Here is a 27,511-nt window from a genome sequence, read left to right on the forward strand (position 1 = left end):
CAGATAGAGTAGAATGGATTATGTCGTGAGGAGTAGCAGGAGGTCCTCGTCGTCAGACTCGATCAAGTCTTAGACGTGGAGGGGACTTACCCTGGGAATGGTCGGGTGAATACTCCATGTGTCCAGACTCTGCAGAGTCTGGAAACCGTTACAGGTGCAAGCCACCAAGAGCTCCAACGTCACTTACACAATCCGGATATAGAGTCTATAATTTATGATTGAATTACATGCTATAAATGATATCTTTTATTGTGAAGTGTGTTGATAATTGCTTCTTTCAGTTAGCTTACCCTTCTTGTTGTATGTCTGCTTTTTGCATATTCCCCTTTGCAATGATCACCTATGTTTGGGAGCAGAGCTGAAACCTGATGGAGACGCTTCCTCTTGAGCAGAAGTTGGAGATTGGCAAGGAGCGCCATTATAGTTAGACTTTTACTGTATTATTTTGAGGTCTTGGGTGTAGTCTAGGACCCCTTCTACCCACTCCTATCTGATGTATATGAGTTCTTCGATGTTTACGTGTGGAGGACTGTACTAGAGATGTTTATTCCACGCGTGTTTTGTTTGCTCTTACTATCTGCTATGTTTGACCATAATATAATGTTTTGTTTGATAGTATGGAAAACTATTAAATGGGATGTTACATTTGATAGAAAAATAACACATTCAAAATCATTATGTTAATATTTTAATCATGCTTTTTTATTTTGTTTTTATTTAAATTAGAGTATGGCGGGTACGAGTAGTGGCGGAGCTTCTATGAAGCTGGGAGGGGCCTTGGCCCCCCCAAATATTTTTGATTTTTATATATATGTTTTTGAAATTTTTAAGAATTTTGAAATTTCTTTAAATTATAGATAGTGTATTTTAGAAATTGAAGAAAATTAAATTAAATTTTTTTATTTCTTTTATAAAATAAAAGATTTAATACTAATAAATAATAAAACATAAAATCAAATATAACAAAGAATATAAATATTTATGTTTAATTACTTTTTTTATCTATATTTTCATCTAAAAATATCAAATTGTGACTAAACAATTAAGATCAAATTGAGATTAAAAAAAATGGGAAGACCTTGATATTTTTGAAAATAGTAACCAAAAGAGTAATTAAACAAAATATTTAATAAGATATTTTTTATTTTTTTTCTCATTGCCTTTTTAGTTTTTCACTCTCATATTTTTTTTTGTTTTTGAAGAAAAAATAAAGTTAGATATATATATTCATTATTTTTGCTCTTATTTCTTATTTGTTTCTTTTCTTTCTCGAATAACAAGATGTAACTCTTTTATCTTACTTGATAATGAAATATTAGTTTAATAGTTATTAAAATTATTTTTTTATCTCATGAGTATCTTGTATATTCACTTTTTATTATTATAGAAGTAAAAAATAATGTATTATATGTTTTTTCATAACCGATTTTTAATTGTAACTTGACTACCATATATTTCTCTTTTAATAATTATGTCTCTCAATTTTTTATTAGATTATAACAAATTATTTTTTAATACATTTAAAAAAGTATATGGATGAAGAATAAAATAATAAATGTTTTTTTTAAAGTGATAAAAGAAAAACTACGTGAAGATTTCTTCACATATTTTGAAACATTATACCAATGATTCAATTGTTCAATTACACAAGTTATTTTTTGAAAACATTATACTAATGATTCAATCAAAATCAAATAATCATATTACTTTGGCCCCTCCAACCTCTTGATCAAGATCCGCCACTGGGTATGAGTATTCACATGTACAAATACTATGATACATGTGTCCCATTAACATATGAGTATTAAAAATACTGTACATGTTACTTGCGGATATCCATTTACAATGTCTTTTTTTACATATTGTGAATTTTATCCGCAAATAGCCATGGATACGAATTTTTTTGATATCCTTATATCCATTATTCAAAAATAGAAATAAAACAAAAATATGATATCTATTAAATTGGAATACAAAAATAAAAATAATTTTTTTCTTTAAAAATAAATATAAGATAACGAAGCTACCACCGCCCTCCCTCGGGGTGCCATCCCTATTTGTAACTCCTTTGTTACGAAAATGCTAATAATAACTTTAGTTAGTGTGGACCACCAAATCAATGTGGCAGCACGACCTACATGCATGTTGAACCAGAGTTGTCACAAATAATAATAGAATAGGGCTTTGAATATTAAGAGTGAAATTAATGCACGTGTTTCTTCAGATAAAAACGGTGCACGAGTGCCTATGATATATGAAAAAGATGGTATATATACTCAAATCAATTTGGATTTATTCTATTAAGTAATAAAAAATTTCTAATGTCATATTTATTAAGTTAAGCATATTTTGATCATTAAAAACATGACATAATTAAATTAAATTTTATGTTTCTTGGAGTAATTTTTGTAAGAAATTGGTATGCTATGAGGATGATTATATTAATTTATTTTTTATTTTAATAAATAGTAATGTGATAATTAATGAACTTTAAGTGTCAACGTCTCAGAATTTCAAAATTTATAGTGATACAAGAACTTATTAGAAAATTAAATTCTATTTATATTTTAATACTTTTAGTCTTGAGAAAATTTCAATTTCTAATAGAAATTAAAAAATGTTGTAGTTTTATTCAATATAAATTTAAGAATATATAAAGAATAGAATCTCACTTGGGTAGTGCTTCCATTTTCTTTCATGTTTTCTTATTTCACTGTAAAAAAACATTACACGGGTGGAAATATAATTACTGATTGTTTTACCTAAATATATATTAATTATTTCTTCATTAGATTAAATTAAAATGCTTTATCAACAGTTTATTCTACTAACTTATGGCATAAGTTATTATTCCGATAAACAATTGAGAGTTTTGAACCAAAGACAAAAAAATATATTAAATTTTCTTGATTCACAGTAAATAACACTTAGACAAAAGTAATTTCATCATTTAAAGGTGGAAATTAACATTTTATTTACAAGCAAAACAATTATAAATAATTTATTCCCGTGAAATATTAGTGAATATTTCAGTTATAAAAATAATAACAAAAATGTAAAAATTAAAAGGTAACAACCATATATTAAATTTCTTTCACAACAATATCTGTTAATAAAATTGAAACCTTAGATTCAATATTTGAACTTATAAACTTTATATCAGTTTTAGATATTTTATCCATTTTTAAGTATTGAGTTAGTCAGCTGGAACAGTGGGCTAATGTTGACATGAATTAGTTATTCATAATTGTAAATTATATATATAATAAAAAAAACGCTTACAAAAATATAATATATCTAAAATGTGTTTATTATAAATTTGTGTGTAACGAAAAAGTAATTTTGACGAAAGATAAGATGGAGATGGAAGTGAAAAGAAAAGTAAAGGGTGAAAGAAAGGGTGCAGAAGAATCGGTCAAGAATCTATATAAGGCATGGAGATTTTGGCATCTGAAAAGAGGAAGAAACTATATAAGGCAGAGTGATAGGCATTATGGTCCTTTACCGTTTTACTCTAACACAAAATTGCAATGGCCACCGTAGCCGCTGCTGCTACCCTTGCAGACGAACCCCCCAAGAAGAACCGAATTCAGGTTTCCAATACCAAGAAACCTCTTTTCTTTTACGTCAATCTCGCCAAGGTACCTTCTTCCTTCTTCCACACTCTTTCATTCTTCAACTTTTTCACATCCTCTTTTCCTCTCTTCCATCTACCTCTTTCGCAAACAACTTACAAATTCAAACTAAAAACTATTTTTTTTTTTATTTCTTATTTCTTATAATTCTACAAATATTAAATATTAATGTTTTTCAAATACAATTTCTTATTTCTTATATTGGTAAGATTGATAAATTCTTATAATTTTTTACTAATAGTAATAGTATTTATTAATTTTTATAATCATAATAATAGTTATTATAAATAATATTATTATCATAAAATTGAGATTGTATAAAGAAATACTACTTCAATAGTTTTGTAATTAATGTATTAGGTAATGTGTTTTAAAATGATCGAAATCGTAATTCTTTATATTATTTCGGTTATATTAAATAATATTAGTCATAATAATCATAATAATAAAATTAATTTAACAACATTATTATAATTAGTTTTAACTATTGTAATTAATTAATGTACTATTACTAAAATACGTTTTCTATAATAGTAATATAACCGTATATTATTGTAACGATTTTTAAATTATTATTAGATATAATTACTATTATTGTTGTTGTTGTACAAAAATAAATATTATTAATAATAGTAATTTTATTGTTATAACAATAATCATGTTGTTAATATTAATTTTTTATTCTACTTATTATAACTAATATAATTTTTTAAAATAATATATTAGAAAATTTTAATATTTTAACTTAAAAAAATTAAGAAATAGATATAAATAAAATAAACAAGAACAGAGTTCAACAAATAGATACTAAATTTTAGTATAATAATAGTTTGTAATGCATATGTTGGCAGAAGCGTTATATATGTTTGTGTTTGTTTTATATTCTGGAGATTATAAGTCATGGAGTGTCCATGTCTCTTGGTCCGGCCTCATAGTTTTCATTTACATTACTAACATGATCAATGCCTACCTCAAATGTTTTTTTCTTGATGCAGAGGTACATACAACAGCACAATGAGGTCGAGCTTTCTGCTCTTGGAATGGGTACCTCTTTTTTTTTTTGCAAATTTCACATCCTCAGCAGTTAAAATTTTGTGGAATTAAACAAAGCTTAGCTTGGAACCTTATTTTTCAGTCACAGTTACGATGCGATTTTTTCGCAATGATGGAGGACAAGTGTGAAGTTACTTTAGTCCATTATTTTTATGATTGTTTTGCACTTTGTTTCTTATGTTAATGCGTTTGGAGTTATATTTAGACATTCTCATTTGTGTTAGATAAGTTTGAAATAATGTTTCTAGCTGTTGCTACAAATTAGGAAATAAAATCTGGTAGTTTTTTGAATAAAGTATTTTAGGAACTAGTTTCCTTGGCATGTGGCTGGTATAAGTCCAAGCATCGTGATTTCTATGTTGTTGATGCGAAACCACTGAAAATATGAGTTTGTACACACTCTGTCGAACTGATTTAACATCCTCCACCGATTGAACACATAAAATGTCCCACTCCAAGTCCAACTGATATAACATTGTGCAAAAATTTGACATGTATTGGTCCAGCTATAGCTACCGTTGTCACAATTGCGGAGATTTTGAAGAACAATGGACTTGCCACTGAGAAGAGTAAGGATTCTTCGTTATTTCTAATACTCACATTTGTATGATAGGTGTAGTTACTCTAATCAATATGAATGTTGTGATGGAACAGAAGTTCTGACATCTACTGTTGGCATGAAAGATGAGAACAAAGGTCGTCTGGTGCAGAAGGCAAAGGTGAGTTTTACATTTCAGTTTTCTGCAAGGCTTGTTCCCTCTGTTTGGATGCTTTATCTATTTTTCTTGATGTTTTTAGATTGAAATTGTGCTGGGGAAATCTGAGAGGTTTGACAATCTGATGAGTTCTTCTAGCAAAACTGAACCAGAAGCAGCAGCTGCTGAGGACAAAAAGTGACAGATATAAGACAGTCCGGTTAATGTGACACTACTGTAGTTAACACTCTGAGTCTATTGTACTGCTTGCATTCATAGACGTAAATAGGGGAGTTGAAAAGGGTCGTAAAATTACAATGATAAGGCAGCAATGTGTGGTCAAAGTTGTAGAGCACATATTTTCATTATCAATTTAGATTGTATTTCTTCACTGCACATATACGATTGTGATGGTGAGCACTTTACTGGTCACTCTTGAGCTCTGATTTTCAGTTCATTCAACCTGTTTTCATTCTGAGGTATTGTTGCCAGTGTCGTTACAGATATTTCCACTTCATCTGCCATTTTTATTTTTCCCGTTAATCATTTTAGATGGATTTTCTGAGGTGAGCTTTGGTGAAAAAAAATAAACGAAACCACTCATTTAGTCATTTGGTAAACTCTGCCAATAAATAACCAACATAATTCTAATACAGTTCTCAGTCCACACCACAGCATAAACTATATGCTCCGTATAATAAACAAAAACAAATCGTATTGCAATGCAGCTGAATTATCTTCACTTGCTATTGCATTTTACTTGTGATACTTATAAATCTACCCTTTACCTTAGTGAATAACACACAATTCTCTGGATTAGTAAGTTTAACAGCTAAAAGGTGTGCTTTTCTTGCATCACTGGTCCATATGAACCAATCTTTTCAAATCTAGTGTTAGTGGAAGTATATCCACAGTCTCGTTGATGATTGATTGATTAAGCAGTCAAGGACTTCGATGAATTTCTTATCATTTGGTTTTACGATGTTTATTGACAAACGTGTATTACTCTCATTCACTCTATTTTTTATTAGTTATCTGTCAGACTTCTAAGACTTGAATAAAAAGAACGGTGATTGCTCAATAAAGGGGACACCATGAAAACTCCTCTTTCTTTTTGTCCTTTCAAATAATAACTCCGTATGGTCCACAACAATCGGGAAAAGGGATTTAAACTAAGACAGCATAATTTGGAAGTTCTTATCACGTCGATGCATTTTTTTTGATAGTGAAGCACAAGAAGTTGGTAGTGCATGAATCTGAAAAGGATAATACAAAAATATATATATATATATATATATATATATATATATATATATATATATACACAAATACTTATTTTAGTATTACCCATTGGTTCTTATCAGCGGAGTACCATTCCACATGTTTATTTACTTAACTCAAGAAAACTCTTGCATCTACGTTACTTCGAAACGAAAAAAAAAATCTTCGTACATAAAATAATTCTTCGGAACTAAGAGGAAAAGTACAAGTTCCTTTTGATCCTTTAAAAGTAAAGGAGATATCGTCTTAATTCTCCATTCATGACATCTACTTATACTTTTTAAAGTAGCTAATACTATCAATTTGGCTTTCAAAAACCAGCTGCATACCATTTTAAAGGCTATTTGGTGAAAAAAAAATATGAAGAGACCAATTTGACGTAGACAAATTCAGTGCAGAGGGAAGAGTTAGTGGTTATTCACTATCTCCCCCTAGAAAAAAAAATATCGAGGTTTCATCTTGGAGCGGAGCATCTGCACAAATTATTGAAGAACATGTACGAGAAACAAAAATCACGCGATTACTGTATGCGTTATTGAACGATGGCAATTATTGGAGGATGATATATACACATAGAGTATCTGCTACGAATTAATTCACATTAATGTCAAGTAAATAACAGAGATCATCTACTCGCCAGTCTAAGCTATGAAACCTAAATAAATAACACAAAGGATTCCCGGCACATAACATAACTAAAGGTTGTCCAATTTTGTTTATTCAGTAACTTAAATGGGAGCTGCACATGTGGTTCTAAAATGTCCTGTTTGATTGCAACGGCTACAATGCACCACTCGCTTAACACGACCACGGTCTTCTGCACGAACTCTCTTCTTTCTCGGTCTCCCAGGTGGTCTCAGTGATTTAGGTGGATTGATAACAATCTCTGTAGCTTTGGCAGCATTGGCATCCCCTTCAGACAACTCCTTCCACAGGGATTTATCAGGAATTGGATGTATGGTTTGTGAGTATGTCTTGCGGTAAGTTGCTACAGTGAAACAGCTTTCTGTGAATCTATGCACATTCTGCCTGCAGGAGAGAAGTGCTGCCACAGCATGTGCACAGGGCAAACCATAGAGCTGCCAGCCACGGCAAAGACAGCAACGGTTCCTGATATCTACTATGTTTGTTCCTTCATGAGATATTACTTCAAACTCAGCATCGTTGGCGCGAAGAACCTGATACGTGCGTGCCCGATCAAGAGCTTCTGCTACTCGTCTCTCGGCGGAAGGGACGAGTATTGACGTCCACTGCATACTGGTCTCCCGGCGCTCATTAAACCAAGTCATTAGCTGCCTTCTGATACATTCCATCATTTGAATTATTGGAAGTCCAGATGCCTCCAATATCCAAGTGTTTAAAGATTCAACAATGTTGGCTGTCAAATGACCAAACCTTTGCCCCTCAAAATAAGCAGTGGCCCAGAGGCGAGGTGGGATTCTTCGAATCCAATATGCGGCGTCTTGTGATATCTCTTCAATCTCCAAAATTTTTGCTTCGAATTCAATCACAGTAAGAGCATTAGCTGCATCCCATAGGAGATTGACAAGCATGGTGTTATTAAATTCCTTACGGAAGCTATCACTCAAGTGGCGCATACAAAATCCATGGAAAGCAGTGGGAAAATTTGCTTCCACTCCATCCACGATTCCCTTCTGTCTATCAGACAAAATGGTGAGCCTTGGCATGTTTTCAGTGTGAATCTCAAGTAGGTTATGAAGTTCAGACAGAAACCACATCCAGTTCTCATCATTCTCCTCATCAACGACTCCAAATGCCAAAGGAAAGAGAGCCCCATCACCATCAAATCCAGTAGCAAGAAGCAATGTTCCAAGATACTTACTCTTTAAATATGTCCTGTCAAGCCCTAAGAGTGGCCGACAAGCATTTAAAAAACCATATATGGATGCTTGAAAGGAAATAAAGAGACGTTGGAAGCAACAATCGACTGGGCTTCCATAAACAGATGCAATACTTCCTGGATTAGTGCGTTTCACCTGTTCACAGTATTGCGGAAGCAAGCGGTAGCCTTCTTCAAAAGATCCACGCATTGCAGCCATGATACGCTCCTTACCTCTCCATGCTTGCTTGTACGATAAGGTAATACCATGAACCCTGTGAATCTCTTCCAATATTTCCTTTGGTTTGTAATTAGGGTTCTCCTTGAGCCTTTGCTCCACAGAGTTAGCAACCCACTGAACTGAAGCTTGGTGATGGCCAAGGTGAGAAATTCCTCCACATGAATGATTCTCATGAATTGTCCTAATAGTAAAGGTTGGAACCCCTGGGAGCTTAGCTGCGTGAATGCGCCAGGGACATCCTTCACTAGCACACTTAGCAGTAAAGCGGGTCTTGTCAGATTTTATAGTCTGCATCTCAAAGTGCAGAGCAATTGCTGTATCCCTCAATGCCCTTCGGCAACTCTTGACATCAGGGAATTCTTGCCCCACTGACAATTCAAAACTAGGACTTGCAGTACGAACCTGAATTATTGGAGGTGTGGAAGCAAGCACAAGCTGTGATTGTTGAACATCCATATCATTTGCAGAATCAATTCCCAGTTCTGAGTTCTGAACCACACCCAGGGCCATGTTCTCATCAAGTTCTTGGTTCTCTGAAACAGTCAAATCATTGTTCTCAGATAGGACTAACTCGTGATTTTGTCCAGGAAGAGGCAAGTCATGATCATCATGCTCCGGTTTTTGATCCATGGCTAGCTCATGCTCATGCTCATAAGTGTGATCAGCATCACCTTCATGATCATGGTTTTGTCCTAATCCCAATTCATGATCATGGGCATGTCCCAAGCCCAGTTCATGATCATGGGTTTGTCCCAGATCTAAATGGTGCTCATGGGCTGATCCCAGTTCTAATGCATGGTTCTGGAGGCCCAAATTGTGGTTATGGCCCAGCACCAGTTGTTGATCATGACCAAGTGCCAAATTGTGACTTTGACCAAGAATCAAATCGTGGTTAGCCATCAAGATGTAAATAACTACATATAGCAACAAGCCGACAACAAGAAGAACTCCTGTTCAGCTTGATATACAAATTACAGCTTTATGACAGATACACTGTTGCAAGATCCTACATATGACAAAAGACAAGTCAGATAAACCACATCAATCCTCTGTCCAACACATTAAAGATAAAAGTCCTGAATCACCAGAAAGAAACAAAGAAAACAACAGAAGATCATGTAAACATCCAGCTAACAAAGCATGCCAATCATTTCTTCTTGTTTTTACTTTTCTATTCTTTCTTCGAATATACTCCTCAAATACATAAAAGATGTACAGTTTGATGGTTACAATCAACTAAACCACGTCAGGTCCACCACCTAAACTGCGGCAAATATATAATACAAAACACGGAACTTTTGTCCACTCTTAGCAACTTCAAGTGCTAACACACATCAAAGATCACAAATTACATATTGAAACATTAACTTGATTTAGTGTGTTTGGATTCACATTAAATCATCAAAAGTCACATTGAAATACCCACGTAGCACAACTTCAGCTAATTACTCACATAATGAAACATTAACTATTGATTGAGTTTGTGTTTGGGTTCACATTAAATCATCTAGAGTCACATTGAAATACCAGCTAGCACAACTTAAGGTAAACATTGATTTAGCACAACGTTGGATAAAACAAATTATGCTGGGTTTTACTACTAACTTGTTTTTTGGAATAAATAATCCAAACATAAATCACATCACTTCAAAATCAATTACGAAAAACCAATTTTATTTAAAATTACTTTTGTAAGCATTCATCCAGAACACACTCAACTACATTTCCATAATTGGGAGTACAAACCCACAAATCTATCATCAATGGTTACATAGAAATATATTGGAAATCCAGCTATCCAAGCCACAAGCATTCCATTCACACTTCCATTAAACGATAACCCTACAGAAACAAATTCAAATCACATGAACTAAATTTCTGAAAATTCACGCCTTTTGATTGCAGAGAATGTTTAGCATTCCTGAAAAAACTAAAATCACTTATATTATCCAAGAAAACAAACTACGAGCTTACAACTCCAATTAACTTAAGCTGGACTGCAGTAGCACAAAAGGGGAGTAAAGGTAAGAAAAAAAAATAGTACGTGATGTGAAGCGGATTTACAGGTAACTGAACTAGCCAAAAAGAGAAACTTTCGTGAAAACACACAATCACACATCCATTACCCACAATTGAATTGACTGAAAATCGAAGGAATTCCCTAATACCCATGAGAATTGATAATAACAAAATTCTTAATAATGATAAAATTACCTGAAAGTTTTCACCTTTCCTGAAAAGGGAGTGAAACCATGGCCTGAGGAGCTGGAAAAACATAAAAGGGAGGTGGGTAATGTCGCAGAGACAGTAGAGCGAGGGTTGAGAGCGGATCGAAGGGGTTTTGTGAATTGAAAAAAAGAAAGAAGAGAAATTTGAAAAGAGGTTGATGAAAATTGGCGGGGAAGTGGAGAAAATCGGAAATAGGAGAAGAAGGGTAAGGAGAGGAGAGGAAGATTGGGAATTAGAGGGGTAGCAGAGGCATCGCTTCTGAGGGCTGAGAAGGGAAATACAGGTTTGGGGCTATCCACAAAAAGAGGGTATTTAGGTCAAAGGAATTCAACCTCTTCTTTTTTCTGTTTCTCGGAATTACTGTTTTGCCCCACTCTACCATAGTATTATAGTACTCTCTTTTCACCTTTTTCATACAACTACCATACCATGGAACCTGCCAAACATGCAATTTTTTTCACTTCGAATCTTCGTTTCCAACAATAGTTCAATCATTCTTGTAAAACTTTTCAGTTAGGGTTGTACAAAAGATTTGATTTGATTTTATGGGAAAGAAAAATATTTTATTTTATTTACTCAATAAACTTATTTTGATTGGTTGGGTTAATTCGCTTAAAATTCAAGTCAGCCTATTCAGTTATTAAGTTTATCTTTTGCATCTTAAACAACTGTAATCAATATTTTCGTAATTAAGTTTTTTCAAGATATTACTAATAACAATTACCATAAAAAAACTATTTTAAACCTCCCTCTGTTTTAAACTCAACCTAGACCAATTAGAATTCATAAATTTAATGTTTAAAATCGTTATTTTTTAGTGATGATCTTATATCAAATTTAGCCTAGTTGAATTTTATTGTGTTTGCATTAAATCCATGTCAATCTTATGCCTACAGTTTACTAGGTTTATGGTAAAATCTACATCCTAAGATATATTTTAGTAATGCTGTTGATGATAGAATTTTAATATTTTTAATTTATCTAAATAACATGTTATTTTAACAAACTTGTCATATGCTTAGTAAAATATTTTCTTCTATTCAACATTTTTAAGGACTAAATGTATTTTTAGTCTTTAACTTTTTATGTGAAATTAAAACTCATTTTTATCTTAAATTTTGATTAAGTTTCATTCTCAAATTTTAATTTAACATTTAAGTTTATGGATTAAAAACATATAACTCTTAAATTAAATATAAGTTATTTTTATATTTAAATTATTAATTATTACACAAATTTTTAGAGGAAGAGTTTTCAAAAGCAGTTCATTCTGATAAAGACTTTAAAATATTTTATGATAAAATATATTGTTTCAATACAAATAAAAAGTAATTTAATTGTGAAAATTATAAAAAGTTATATTTTACTTAAAAATGAAAATTTAAACCTTTTTCATACTTTCTTTTCTTCATATACATGTATTTTTTATAGGTTGACTGAAATATTATGTAATTAACATTAATTTAAATATTGTTAGTTCGATTACTTCGTAACTTCAATCTCTGTTAAAATATTGCTCACTCGATATAGTTAGCATGAGTTTCTATCAAAGTTGACTATGAATATTTTGGTTTAACGTACTTGGTTGGATTTTTTTAGCTAACATCATTGACATTGACTAAATTTAAATTTAAATTGATATTTATCTACTAATATCAATTGTAATTTGTATTTACCCTACTCAAATAATACAAATGTCAAATAATACAAATGTGATATAATATATTAGTCTCTTTAAAAAAAAGGAAAAAACAATGTTTAATAAATATTTGATATTAGTTATAAAAACATAATCACTTATATTAACTGAATCCATTTATCCATTGATTTCTAAGCCTACATAGGCTATAAATATATGGTATCATAATTACTTTTACTTATAAATATTTACTCAATATTTTTTACTGATTTAAGCATCATAGAGTTTTTGCAAGTGAATTGATGTCTTCCTTATAATTTGGAACTCGATCGTATATCAGGAATTAGGTTAATTCATCTCAAACTGTTCACACAAATTTGATAAGAATACAATTGTTATTAGTCAATGCTTTAAATATTTTTTAATCTATTATTGTTAATGTTATTTTTCATTCAAGGGTTATTAAGATAATGTTGACCGGAAAACATTTCAAAGATTTTTTAACTATAAATATTTTTTTTGTTGTCAATGTCATTAAAGGAAAACTTTAATCAACATTAGTCAAAGTGTCTATAAAAAAAACTTACTAGCAATATTGAAAAATTAACTCTAACTAGTGTTAACTAAAATATCTATGATTGATATCAACTATAAATATTCCTAACCAATGTCAACTAAAAAAAATCTTTGTTCATGTTAGCCAAAAAAAGTATCGGTAAACTTTGGCCAAAAAAATAGCATTGACCAATGTTAACGAAAACATCACCGACTATTACTTTTTAATTATTAAATTTTGTTTAATATTGATTTTTTATTTATGATAATTAAATATTCTATCTAAACAATAAAATTAAAATAAACTCGAATTCTCCAAACACTTAACAATGAAACTAATTGAGTTCATACATTTTAAATAAATTTTTTATCAAAATACATCATAGAGGTCCATTTCATAACCACACATGATAAGATAATTATCTTATCTTGCTCTCACTAAATGTTAAAGTAGTATAACCACATGATATGATTTATTTATCATATTGTTATCACATCATATTAGTGTATTGTAACTTTGTTTTTTCCTTAGATGGGATAGGGTGCAGAAACATTATGTAACGATTGATCTTATTATTGCTTCTTAATCATATAATCTATATTGCAAACATTATTATTATTTTCACTTTCATCACTGTCACTATTATTATTGTTGTCAGAACTTCATTATTGTTATTGTCATTTTTGTTGTCTCATAACCTGTTATTATCACCACATGTGTTTTCTCTGTTATCATTATTACATTCTTCATAATAACCATCATACTTATTCGGTCCATATTTATAATATTATTGTTATTATTTTGGATGTCCAAAATGACCCAATAAACAAATGACTCAAATGTGAAATCCATATGATATATTAACTATCCTAAAATAAAAGAGGTAATATATATGAGACATATGATATTTTATATCAAAACAATGTTCATCTATAATGACAAAATCCAATGATATATGTTATTCACACACTTAGAAAGGCTATAAATATATGTCAACACAAAAGTATAATCATCTCATAGTTACTTTTACTCACATACACTCATTTAAAAATGTCTTAGTGACTTAAGCATCATAAAATCTTTATAAGTGAACTTATTCCTTCAAAGATTGTTATTGTTACTGTTATTGTTCTTATTGTTATTGTTATTATTATTATTATTATTATTATTATTATTGTTGTTATTGTTATTATTCTCATAGTTATTATCATCATACTATGCAATACTTAAAGTTAATATTCATCCACTATGATCTAAATGTTCATATCCTAATATGGTAGTATATTTTATCATATATTGACTATTAAATAAATTATAAGAATTACCAATACTTATTAGAGTAATGATCATCAAAGAAAAGAATATAACTACGCTGCTAGTGACTTTAAGTTATGTAATGTAGTAGGATTAAAACATTCATTAGAATAAATTGAATGAAGTAAGAAAATATTATGTTATTATATTAAATTATAAAATTTAATGTGATAAAATCAATCATTAATTTAAAATATGAGGATATCATATTATTTGCTTTCACGTGAAACAATTATTATAAAGAAAACATTCTGGCTGATAATTCTGCTACGTTAAAATAGAAGATAACACACACACACACACACACATATATATATATATATATATATATATATATATATATATATATATATATTACAACTTTTTATTTATTTGTCAGAAAAGAGAATAATAAAGGTTATTATAAATTTTATTGTAATTTCTAATTGACTTGTTAATAGATAACAAATGTTGTTATTTAAAAATAAAATATATAATGATTTTATTAACATCAGAATATAATAAATGTTGTTATACATTTTATAAATATAGAATATATTTAATTACTTTATTTATGATTAATTCCTTAACAACAAAATATAAACAAAGATGTTAAAGATATTTATTGCAATTTTTTCATTAGGTTGAAAATAAGTTTTTTTTTTTTTAAACGTTGTAAAAGTAATTGCATTTTCAATACACATTTACCACTCTTATCCTTTCATCTGCCAGGGGAGGAGCATCTAAATCTTCTCCATTCCTTTAGAAAAAGACAATTATCAAAATCTTATAGGAGATTTACTCTATTGTTAAATAAGTCTTTACATTATTAAAAAAAAAATTGTACTTCAAAGGTTAACCATTAAGTTCGTATTTATTATTCTTTTATTTGATATAGTTTAGATATAAAATAGATTATTTATTTATGATTGTGAAGTGAAAACTGATTTATCCCTAAGCTTCTTCAGTAGACAGAATCAATCGCGAACATTGAACTCAAAAACCTAAAAAAACCAAATTAAGGATTAAAAATAAAATACTAAAAGAAGACGTGAAAGGCAATGCTTTCCGAATATTTTTAACAAGACAGGGACGTTAAATAATTAAATAACAAGATTTAATGTTTTAAAAATACGATGAAACAAATGAACACAGCTAAGAGTTATCACTGATGTTGTTTAGCGAACCCTGCAACCCTAAAAAGGGAACCCACGCCCCTTCCCAATCATCACGGCCTATTCCCTTAGCCATTACACGCTACAACCAAAATCAATCCATCAATTTTTTACAAAGCTGTTCAACACGTAACCTTCACTTTTTCACCATCTCCTTTTTCTCCTTTATCACCATCACATATCTAAAAATAAAAAGAAAGGACTTCATCTTCTCCATTTTTTTTTCTTTTCAAAAAAAAATCCATCCACAGAGAACCACCGGGGAGAATTCATTCATTACTTTTTCTCTTCCTCTACGGAATTGAGAGAAAACACCATCAATTCATGTGAACACCAAAAGCCCCACTCTCCCCTTCTCCACCTACACACACAACTTCCAAGCATCAAAAGAGCACACACGGTGAGAGCACAGAAAGAAAAAAAAAAGATAGAGAAGGGAAGCCAGCCAAGGTGAGGAAAGAATCAATGCGAGGCCAAAATCACTGCACGAAGATGGGAGGTAAGCGTGAACGAAGATAGGAGGTAAGCGTCACGATGCTTTAACTTTATTTGAACCTAGTTATATGTTTGTATGTGATCATTGTTGTTGCTGGAATATTCAAAAACGAAACACACATTTTGTCCACCATCAACAACCTCCGACCTTCATCCTGAACCTATTTCCTTAACCATCACCTTCAACCTGTACTCAGAAGATCAAGCATACGCACTTCATCACCACTTTTCATATTCTGTTAAACCTCAAGCAGCACACAAACCCTCACATTTTTCCCAATCACATATATCCAATCGAAACAAAGAAATCAGAAGCGAGGCCGTCGGCAATTTGAAGCTCTGAACGGGAGTGTAGTCGCGTCACGGTGGCACGATGGCAGCGAGTCACGGGGTCTAGGGCGTTTTTCCTCTGTTGCGGAAGGAGTGGATCAAGGTTTGGAGATGAATGGCTGCGACGTGGGCGTCTGCGACGGCTGGAGCTGCTGACGGCGACCTGCGGCGACCTCCGGCGAGCTGAACCTTGCGGCCGTGAAGGGGATCGGTGCAGCCCCTGTTTGGAACGCGCTGGGGAAGACGTTGTGGGCGTTGCGGACGTTGGTGCAGGGGCGCGTGAATCGAATAGCGATGTCGTCGCCGGCGGGGCTCGCGACGGTGGTCAGCATCGTCGCCGTTGATTCAGGCGGTGCAGGCGTGGTCCCGGAGGTCGGAGCTGCGGTGGTGTCGAGGGGAAGGGGCTGCCGCACGGTGGAGAGAAGAAACTTTTAATTAGGGTTAGTTAGGATGGAAATTGGGGCTGAACACTCTCCGTGCACCCCCTCTTTTCAGCTTCACCCCTCCTGTTTTGGATCTATTAGGATTTACCACATACACCCCTCTTTTACTTCAACCACACCTTCCTCCTTTCTTTTCGTGCACCCCCATTTTTAATTCCTGCACCTCCATTTTGTGTTTCCTTAGCACACCCCTTTATTTACTGCACTCACCCCACCTGTTACTACATGCATCTCCCACATGTGATACTCCTGCACCCCATTCCTTTGTCTTTTATTTTTGGGCTTGTTGTTGTATTTGCTTTGTACCTCTCGCTAATTATTCATGTACCTCCATGTTTTGTTTTTCACTTTCGTCCTTCTTAATTAATTTGTTTCTTGTATTTATTTACTCTTTTTTCATTTATTTTCGTTTTCCATTTTTTTATTTATTATTTCAAAAAAACCAAATATTTGAAAATTATTAAAAGTTACAAAAAAATGGAAAAATCTAAAAAACCCAAAAATAGTTTTTTTTTTCTTTTTGTGTCAGTCTGGTCGTCCGCACCGCGTGACACTCATTTTCAAAAATACCAAAAATAGTTTTCTTCCCCTTTTAGTGTCTGTCCGACCGCTCGCGTCGTGTGACACGTATTTTCAAGTAATACAAAAATACAAAAAAAATATATATATAAAATTTTCAAAATATAAAAACATCAACATTTTCAAACAAAAGTCTTTTTAAGAACTACGTGATCCTTGATTCTCCACCGTGAGATACGTAGGAGCAAGGCCAGTCCTTGTCAGGTTCACTTCTAAAAAAATCAAATTCGTCGTATCTTTAAAGAACTACGTAACCCTGATCCTGAATGAGAATACGTAGGACCAAGGTCAATCCTTGTCGGGCCCAAAAACTTAAAAAATATTTTTGTTTCTTTTTAGCATTTTTGTCTTATTATTTTTGGGGAAAATTAACATTTTGAAAATCACATCGGCTTTGCATTTTTAATTAAAGGTACCGCCCTCGGGCGGGCGCGGTAGGGTGCTAACACCTTCCCTACGCGTAACCGACTCCCGAATCCAAAATATGGTTTTTCGCAGACTTGTCTTATTTTTTATGGTTTTTCATAGTTTTCCAGAATAACTATGGTGGCGACTCCAAATCTCTTTTAAACCCGTTTTCTTTTTCGGTTCGCCTTCCCGTCGCGATTCCGGTTGCGACAAGTATTAATGGGGCTTATATGATTCCTGCAACAAGCAGCTTGAATTCATCGCTCTAATTTGTAGTCATATATGATGGAAGTTTGCATTGTCTTAGATTCCTTCTTTTTTGGGTACTATTTGAAGCTGTTGCTATTTTTTTTTTAATTACAATGTTGCTGTTTATTTGCAGGTCTTATTGACAAAGTTTAGAAGCCTTCCACTCTTGTTTGCAGATACAACTAATGCAGTTCTTGAGTTAACAATAGCAGGTAACGTTCTTCACTCCAATCAGTTTTACTGTCCCCCTCTCCCCACCTCTTCTGTGTTTATGTTCCTACAGCGATTGCTTAGCAGCAGCCTTCTTATTTACGTCATAGAAGCAGATGCTGTTAGTAAATCTTAAATCTATTTTAGTCTCAAACAGGAAATTTATAATTATATGCATCTCGTACCTTTGTGATTGAAAATAGTATTTTGTCTTCTATACCTACTATCATTGTATACAATAGCAAATATATCCTGTTTTATTGTTAGAAAGAGAATTTATTTGATTTTTACAATTTTATTTTGGAAGGAACCCTTTTCAGCTTTGCCTCACATAGAAACAAGGGAAGTTTTTGTGGCAAAAAACCAAGGTTTGAATATGCTTCACAGTGCACGCGTAGTATTGTCAGGCCACTCCACCATCCCAGCTTTTGCCTTCAGACCCTCTAATCCCTGTATTAAGACAACCTCTTCACTTGGTTTCTACATGGAGCAATCTCCTTCTTTAAAGCTAAAACAGTGTCACCAGCCCCATCTTGCCTGTCAAGCGACATCACGGGATGATGATGATGCTTCTCTAAGGTTAAATTTTGCATTTGAAATAAATAGGGGTTATTTTCTGATTGATGGGCTTTGATATGTTTTTCAGCTTTCTTTGACTTTGGCAGATAAACGGAAAATTCTTTAGAAGTTTCTGAAACTGAAAATGACATGAAAAACCCAAAATTTGGTATTGATGTTTGTAGGAATGATGAACCACCTGTTCATGGAATATCTGAAGTGGTTGTTGGGGTTCTGGGAGGTGGGCAACTTGGTCGTATGATGTGTCAAGCCGCTTCTCAGATGGCCATTAAAGTCATGGTTTTGGATCCGCAAGAAAATTGCCCTGCTAGTTCTCTCTCTTATCATCATATGGTCGGAAGCTTTGACGAAAGCACTAAAGTGGAGGAATTTGCCAAGAGGTTCAATTTTTTTGTGCAATTGATATTTTGTATTTATCATTTTTTATGTCACTTATTGGAAAGTATGATGTTCAGATGTGGAGTATTGACCGTTGAAATTGAACATGTTGATGTTGATACATTGGAAAAACTTGAGAAACAGGGAGTTGACTGCCAGCCCAAAGCCTCTACAGTCAGAATTATTCAGGTGATTATTTTTCTGGTTTTCATGTGTAATACTAATTGAGAAAATGAACAAGTAGTTATTTCCATTGTATGCACAAAGCCCGGTCATTGTAGTAGGATAATTTTCACTTTTTCACAAACTTGTAGTTTCAATAATTTTAAAGGTAGGAGTAATGCTATCTGAATGGTTTCCTTGACATGATTACTCAACATGTTATAGGATAAGTATCAACAAAAGGTTCACTTCTCCAAGCATGGCATTCCACTTCCTGAATTTATGAAGGTCTGTACCATTTATCTGAGTTAAAATAGTATTTGAAAATTCAACTTTAGGATATGAATTGAAGATAAATTAATAATATCTTTTGAACAGATAGATGATCTTGAAAGTGCTAAGAAAGTTGGGGAACTCTTTGGGTATCCTCTTATGATTAAGAGTAGGAGACTAGCTTATGATGGGCGAGGAAATTTTGTTGCTAAAAGTGAAGAGGAACTTTCATCTGCTGTGGATGGTAAGTCAGCTTCTGACAACTGTGTTTTTTCTTTTATTTTCTTGAGAAAGGAAAAACATGAAAAAACTCGTTTGCCCTTCATTAGCCAGAAGAAGAACATCTTTGAATTTATACCTTTTACTTTCTTCTTTAACCTGCCCGCCCTTACACCCCCAACTTTGCAGCTCTAGGAGGATTTGATCGAGGTTTATATGCTGAAAAATGGGCACCTTTTGTCAAGGTCAGTGTCTATGTTTTTTCTGATCATAGTGATTATTCAATCTTTGATTCAATAATTGTATGGCGAAAGGTGATATTATTGGTGCTAAACCAATGAATCTCTGAGTTTATATATATATGTAGTGGTCAATTTGTTAAGTTCTCATCTGAAAGGATTTTTTCAGTTGTTCCTTATGGTTGTCAATCAAATAATAACTCTTATTTTCCCCTAATAATAATCTCTACTGTATTGGCCTTTGATAACAGTTTGCCTTGCATGGATACTATTTCGTGATGTAACCCATTCCAAGGCCATACAATGCTCACTTCACTTACAAGATTCTTTTTCTCTTTCATATCCTTCCCTTGAAAGAATTATGTTATTGTACTTCATGGTGCTTTCATGCAATTTACTTGTCATGCCTTTCGACCCGCGGAATAGTTTTTTATTTCTTAAAGTTTTGCTATCTTGTCATGTTATTTATGATTTTGTTGACCTTACATATTTTTCTCCTAAAATAATGGCAGGAACTAGCTGTTATTGTGGCAAGAGGAAGAGACAATTCAATTTCATGTTATCCTGTTGTTGAAACTATTCACAGGTAACTTGCAGTACACATTCATTTATTGTTATGAAAGATTTTAAATCAAGATTTCCCACAGATTAAATTAAAAGCCTAGGTTGCTATAATCTCAATAACCTGATTTGCAATGTACTGTTTCAGCTTCCTTATATATCTAATAAAATATTTATGTTTGGTTCTAGGGACAATATATGCCACATAGTTAAGGCTCCGGCTAATGTGAAATGGAAGACGAGGGAGCTTGCCACTGAAGTTGCTGTTAATGCTGTTAAGTCCCTGGAAGGTGCCGGTGTGTTTGCAGTTGAATTGTTTTTGACTAATGATGGAGAGGTTGTTACTTTTTTCATCAACTTTGGACATGCCTCAATGTTTTTTCTTCATTGCTATGTTGACTTCTTTTTACTAGTAATTTTCTTCTGTTACAAATACCTTATATTTCTTTGTCAATCCGATGTTAGTTATAATGCTCATGTTTCTTCACAGATTTTATTAAATGAAGTAGCACCTAGACCTCACAACAGTGGGCATCATACAATAGAATCTTGCCATACCTCGCAATTTGAGCAACATTTGCGGGCTGTTGTTGGTCTTCCCCTTGGTGATCCATCATTGAAAACTCCAGCTGCTATCATGTACAACATATTAGGTGAAGAAGAGGTACTTTTAGCATGGAATATCTCTCCATTTTACATTCTTTCATATGCATGAAATAAGGTCTGTTTTTTCTCCCATGCCTGTTGAAGTGATGCTATTATATTTGTCTGGGTTGAGTTATAATAATAATAATAATAATAATAATAATAATTGTTATTATTATTATTATTATTATTATTATTATCAGGTACGTGGTTCGAAAAAAGTCGTCATGTTACTAATGAATAATTTTTTTCTCATTATTATACGCACTAAATGAATGGTTTGAAATTAAACATTGGTAAGAAAGTATGGAAGTCGGATTTGAAGAAAAAACTTCCCTGCTGTCATGAACTTGAACAAAAGTGATTGACTTTTGTCATTTAATATATATTTGGTTCATGGTTATGCATTTTAAATCTTTTGAATGTTCTCTTTAGTTCATTTAATTATTAAGTTTACTAAATAATTTTAGGGGGAACTTGGTTTTCAATTAGCACATGAATTGATGAAAAGGGCACTGGCCATCCCTGGTGCTTCTGTTCATTGGTATGATAAGCCAGGTAAACTTCTTGTTAAGCAGTAATTTTAAGTTTGACCACTCCCCTCTTGCTGTTTCATCAATTGTATGATCACTAAAGAACACCATAATGACAAATTGTCAGAAATGAGAAAGCAACGGAAGATGGGCCATATAACTATCGTTGGGCCCTCCCTTAACAATATTGAAAGCAATCTTGCAATTCTGCTGGAAGGGAAAAGATTACATGATAAGACTGCTGGTTAGTGACAAAGATTTTCCTAATTCTACTTTATTTTTGTTGCTATTGATATTATGTTGCTAGACCTATGATGATGGTTTTCATAGTCCACGCATTGACTGATGCAATAAGTGCACATGGTCAATGAGTAGATCATAGCTACATTACTGATTTAGTTAGACCTAGGATATCGTAATATTTGAAGCATGTATCAGTTTTCAAAGCATGTTCTCGTCAGACATGTTTCTAACCCATGTCCCCCAACACCTATGTGGGAAGTCCTTATGAATTTTGAAATCTTGCTTATCAAATAAGATATTTGGTTATGTACACGTGATGTCCTATATTTAGACAATGATTGTGTTAGATTGTTCATGTTGAAGTTTGTGCTTCATATCATCACTTGTAGCTATGTCTATTCTTTCACTACTCAATCAAATTAACCCCTGCCTGTCCAACCTATCAAAACATGTTTTATCCCAAAAGATAGGCTGATTGCTTGCTTCTGCCCTTGTCTTCCGTCTTAATGAAAGCAAAATTAATCTTTTTACATAAAGTTTAATTTCATCTGCTTGTTTATCATTTTTGGTGATTTGGTATCCTAACATGTTTCTTTTTGGATTTTCTAGCCTATTGGGAGAACTCTATTATTATGTGTCTTATTACCTTATAATAATATTCCATCTTGTTATGACTCTGGCAAGACAAATTATTTGTTTCTTCCTCATATTTTTCTCAGAACATTGTTTGTATCAAATGAATGTGGAGAATAACATAAGATTATTGAAATGACAAATTGTATCTGTATCCATGTATTGCTTTCAGTCATCCTTTCTGTGTTTTGCTATCTACTTTGACAAATATTAGAAATTACATCTAACCATTCTCTTATAATTAAGTAAACTGAAGAGGAGCACTGTTTTGGAGAGGTTCAAGTTAAAATTTTGTTCTTATATTATTGCTTTGTTTTGTTTGATAATGGTAGTTGCTCCACGTGTGGGGATTATAATGGGTTCTGATTCAGATCTGCCTGTTATGAAAAGTGCTGCTGAAATCTTGGAGATGTTTGGTGTGCCTCATGAGGTATAATTGTTCTAGCTTCCCTGTGGGGTTTTGTTGTTTTCTTTACAGAAATATAAAATACCTTAAGATATATCTTGGAATATTTAACGTATCTTATATGATGTCTTAGGATTTAGTCTTCTTTTATATTTTTTATTTATTTCCTTATTTAGTTAGGATATTTATAATTGTAGAAATATTTGTTTAGAATTAGATTTTTTATGATTTATAGGCATATCATGTCATGTGAATAGGAATAAATATCCTATTATGATTTATAAAATCGACTCTGCTGTGTAGTACATACACCGTTTTCACAGTTTTCCAGTATTCCTTCCATCTATTTTTTTTTTTTTTCTTTCAACATGATATTAGAGTGGTACCATTTTATGTGACATGTGTTACCACTATTTTACTAGAGTTCTCTAAAACAAAAAAAGTGGAACTCTAAATCATCACATCTTCTGTTGTCTCTTATTTTCAGCATGGTTGTCACTTTTCAGTGCTTTTAATTTGGTTTGCCATTTTTATTTGTAATTTCTGTTCACCGCTGCCAACTTATCCGTTTATACACTCTATGTTAACCACCTTCCCAGTGGATGCATTGACTTCCACTTTTTCTAGGGGCAATAACCTGACTTTTCCTATATTCATTGGGAAAAAATTGGTGCCATTGCGCATAGGAAATGTTGGAGCCATTGTGCTCCGGAAATACTGAGACCAATCCATCTGGGAAAAAGCCGGGGCCATATCTGAAGATATTTTATATTTCTATCAGTTGTGCATGAAATTTTTATTCTTAAATATAAATATGCGTGTCAAAATTTCAGGTAAGAATAGTTTCAGCCCACAGGACTCCAGAATTGATGTTTTCTTATGCCTCATCTGCTCATGAACGAGGCATACAAGTCATTATTGCTGGTGCTGGTGGTGCAGCTCACTTGCCTGGTAAATCATTTGAATTTTGCTCTGTATAATTATCTTAAAGATGAGTTGTCTATTGGCATTAAGTAAGCTTCAAATCTCAGGTATGGTTGCTGCCCTCACTCCCTTGCCTGTTGTTGGCGTTCCTGTGCGTGCTTCTACCTTGGATGGACTTGATTCACTCTTGTCAATTGTCCAGGTACTTTTTTCATTGTATATATATATATATATATATATATATATATATATATATCAATGCTTACCAATTCTGCATGCCAAACATAATTCTTTGCTGTTTTCTTGGGCTGCCTTTCCAGTGACAAGTTAATAATATTCAATATGATTTTGATTTGGTATTATTGGTTCTTTTTTCAGAAGCGGAAGATAAATATTGACTGGAATCTTTCTAAATAAAAGTCTTTTCCTTGTTATTTTGGTTTTATTGCTAAGGATTCTTGTATTTTATTTTATGAATGTTAATATTAACTATTGTTTGTGAATAAGGGATTTGTTAAGATACTAATTGAAGGCAATATTTTCAATCGCTAGAGCCCAACCTTTCGTTCACCAATAAAAATTCACTTTGCAACTCCTTCCTGTATTCTGTTTTCTTTTTGGGGGTGGGTTGGGTTGGGGATTGTTGAATGTGTTCCGTACACACTCACATTTCTTGTCACATTCTCTTATCAATTTTTTGGTTCAGCATTGGAGCTGGACTTGGCTCGCTTTTGAACATCTACGAAGTTCACCGTTGTTTTGCCTTGCCTTATCCCTGCCGAGTAAAACCTGATGATTTAACCAAAGAAGTGGAATAATTTTTCATTACAGTATTAAGTCAGATTTATCCTCTCTTCTAGTCTAGGTAGTCAATTCCGTACCAGAGACCACCAATTATGTAGGACTTGAGAAATTGCACCAGCTGTGACTTTTTGCAATTATTAAAGCTAATTTGTAATATGTAGATAGTGTTTGGCTTTTCTTAGTACCATTCCTTAAAAGGAGGAGGACTTGAGCTAAATACAATCTTTAAGAATTTCCTAAAACTAAACGCTTTTTTTTTAAAAAGAATTTGCAAAAGCTCAAAAGTGCAGCTTCTATAGAAGTTACAAAGTCAAAAAGATTGAACCAAACACCGCCATAGTCTTCTTTTCTTGCTGACACATTTGTTGGCTATGCAGATGCCGAGAGGTGTTCCAGTTGCCACTGTTGCAGTTAATAATGCAACTAATGCTGGATTGCTGGCAGTGAGGATATTGGGTGTTGCCAACGATAATCTTCTGTCAAGGTTTCCCCTTCTCCCTCTGCCTTTCTGTAAAAATCTGATGTTAAATCTGTTGATTGAAGTAAAATTCATAATATTGTGCAGGATGAGTCAATATCAAGAGGACCAAAAAGAAATCGTCTTGAACAAAGGAGATAAATTAGAAAAACATGGCTGGGAATCCTACTTAAAAAATAGTTAGTTATCCCCATTAATTTAGCCTCATTTTTGGTCAACTACAAAATTTTGGTAGAAAAAGATGTCACATGAAGGGTGTGGTATATCAATAAGTAGGTTGAGAAACGTTGGAGCTATATTTTTATTACCTAAATCTACAGATTTTCTATTTTCTATTGCTAACATGCAGGAAGAACGGAAAAGTATTAGTATGTAATATGGCTGAAAAGTCTTGTGTTCACATTGATATTTACTGTTATCAAAATAAGCTTTGAAATAGATTTGAACAGCTGGAAAGCAAATGTATCACTTGTATTTTATTTGGTTTGTGATGCACAATGTGCCACCAAACTCGTATAAATGAGAACAGATTCTGGTTCTTTTGTTGTTTTGGTCCATATTTTGGTTATATGATTCACAACTTTCGGTTTATGTTTGGATATATTGAAGGTGTATAATCTCATGTTTTTTTAATTTAACAGGGCTTTATTTTTCCTAAACATGTTTAAAGGTCTTTGTTTTTGTTGGTAGGTTTGTCTAGCTTTGGTAGTGTTTCGCTACGTGTCCACCGACACTGAGCAAGGTCATTCCTTGCAGAAGAATTTGACAAATACTTTGGAAAACGTGTGAATTGACTTTGTTTTTGCTGATAATTGTAACATGGTTCGTCACCAAGATCGGAAGTAACATGTTTGAATTTCTTGTTTCAGATAAGGTACCGAAAAGTGCAACACCGTAAAGTATGTTCGTTCCACTTTTTAAACGTATTCTACGGTTAAAATTACCACTGGTTTATTGACAGAGAAGTACAGCTATCGTATTATACGTCACGTGAGTGTTTAGTATCCATTCAAATACGATAAAGTTATAAATAAATAAATCTAATGTGATGTGCATGTGTGTTCTGTCTTCTCCTAAAACTAATGTTTCTTTTTCCTTTTTAATAGAGAAGGCAAAGCTCTCCGAAGTTACTCGAGTACTAGGGTTTAGTTTCATATTTGGTTTTCCTACCCGTATTGTTAGAATCAAGGATATTTTAACCAAGTCAAATTCATGTTTAACAATTGCTTTGTATTAAAAAAAAAAATAGTTTAAAAAGACTACATTGAGTTGTTATATTACTTTAGTCTTTTTAAAACTAGATTGTTTAAAACTATTCGAATCAAACTGAACTTTAATTTATAATATTGAAAAATATTCTTCAAAATATAATATTTATTGATAATAATTCAAACAACTCATATATTTCAAGCAATTTAGAGTAGTTTAATTTATTTTAATCTCCTCAAATTATGATACAATTCAATTCATTTCTCTCAAACAAGTATTACAATTTCTAATCATGAGACATGTATACTGATAGTTAGAGTTGTATTCTCAAGTCATGAAAATTGATAAAATACATCATAAAGAAGGATATTATATGATAGACTATTTAGTACTCTCCTTGATCGAAACTATTTAGTCTAGACATGTATACCGATAGTTTGGTTGAAAAATTATCCTTCTTTAGTACTCAGCTCTAAGCAAAAGTTCTGATATTATAAAATACAACTAAATAGAGGTAGACAATGATTGAAAAATGTTTTTCCTTCATGTAATTGTCTATATTAATATAAGAAAACAAAGATTAAATACTTATATAAAATCAATCTTTTCATTGGATGAGATTTAAATAGTGAGAGGACGAAAATAAATAACTAACACTTCAAAATAATGATAAGTATCATTTGACAGCTCAATTATACTTATACTCCAAAGTTTATCAATTATTTGTCATTACATGAAAATTTATTAAAAAAATAAAATAAAGTGAGAGTATACAAGTCATACCAAATCTAAGATCAAATTTATATTTCACGAAACATAGACAAATTATACTACATATTATAAAAAAATCTAAATACATGGAGATAAAACATCA

The 27,511-nt window shown here is 32.4% G+C and overlaps 3 protein-coding genes across 6 annotated transcripts; 2 read left to right on the forward strand and 1 right to left on the reverse strand.

Moving 5' to 3' along the window:
- Positions 1–3,431: 3,431 nt before the first annotated feature.
- LOC114192667 (uncharacterized protein At2g34160-like) lies at positions 3,432–5,808 on the forward strand. Its single transcript, XM_028082443.2, has 5 exons — positions 3,432–3,641; positions 4,631–4,679; positions 5,195–5,257; positions 5,343–5,407; positions 5,487–5,808. Exons 1-5 carry the CDS (start codon positions 3,531–3,533, stop codon positions 5,583–5,585), a joined length of 387 nt encoding a protein of 128 aa, XP_027938244.1. The 5' UTR covers positions 3,432–3,530; the 3' UTR covers positions 5,586–5,808.
- A 1,384-nt stretch (positions 5,809–7,192) lies between these two features.
- On the reverse strand, positions 7,193–11,284 carry LOC114191777 (uncharacterized). The gene is made up of 2 exons (XM_028081163.2): positions 10,960–11,284; positions 7,193–9,751 (listed from the first exon to the last, which is right to left on the reverse strand). The coding sequence occupies exon 2, from the start codon at positions 9,643–9,645 to the stop codon at positions 7,393–7,395; it is 2,253 nt and encodes a 750-aa protein (XP_027936964.1). The 5' UTR covers positions 9,646–9,751; positions 10,960–11,284; the 3' UTR covers positions 7,193–7,392.
- Positions 11,285–15,666: 4,382 nt separating this feature from the next.
- Positions 15,667–25,974, forward strand: LOC114190497 (phosphoribosylaminoimidazole carboxylase, putative / AIR carboxylase). 4 transcript variants are annotated; one of them, XM_028079406.2, is made up of 18 exons: positions 15,667–16,159; positions 18,275–18,353; positions 18,672–18,930; positions 19,095–19,310; positions 19,386–19,497; positions 19,696–19,758; positions 19,849–19,987; positions 20,152–20,207; positions 20,714–20,787; positions 20,952–21,099; positions 21,253–21,426; positions 21,878–21,965; positions 22,068–22,184; positions 23,149–23,246; positions 24,056–24,173; positions 24,254–24,348; positions 25,328–25,434; positions 25,516–25,974. In XM_028079406.2, exons 3-18 carry the CDS (start codon positions 18,728–18,730, stop codon positions 25,610–25,612), a joined length of 1,905 nt encoding a protein of 634 aa, XP_027935207.1. In that variant the 5' UTR covers positions 15,667–16,159; positions 18,275–18,353; positions 18,672–18,727; the 3' UTR covers positions 25,613–25,974. The 4 variants fall into 4 exon arrangements, with proteins under 4 accessions (XP_027935207.1, XP_027935209.1, XP_027935206.1 ...); XM_028079408.2 differs by having other exon boundaries at positions 15,667–16,136; XM_028079405.2 differs by having other exon boundaries at positions 15,668–16,159; positions 18,659–18,930.
- Positions 25,975–27,511: the final 1,537 nt, after the last annotated feature.

This window comes from Vigna unguiculata, chromosome 7 (genome assembly GCF_037176805.1).
Source record: "Vigna unguiculata cultivar grain cowpea cultivar isolate G323 ecotype 2 chromosome 7, ASM3717680v1, whole genome shotgun sequence".
Lineage (NCBI taxonomy): Eukaryota > Viridiplantae > Streptophyta > Magnoliopsida > Fabales > Fabaceae > Vigna > Vigna unguiculata.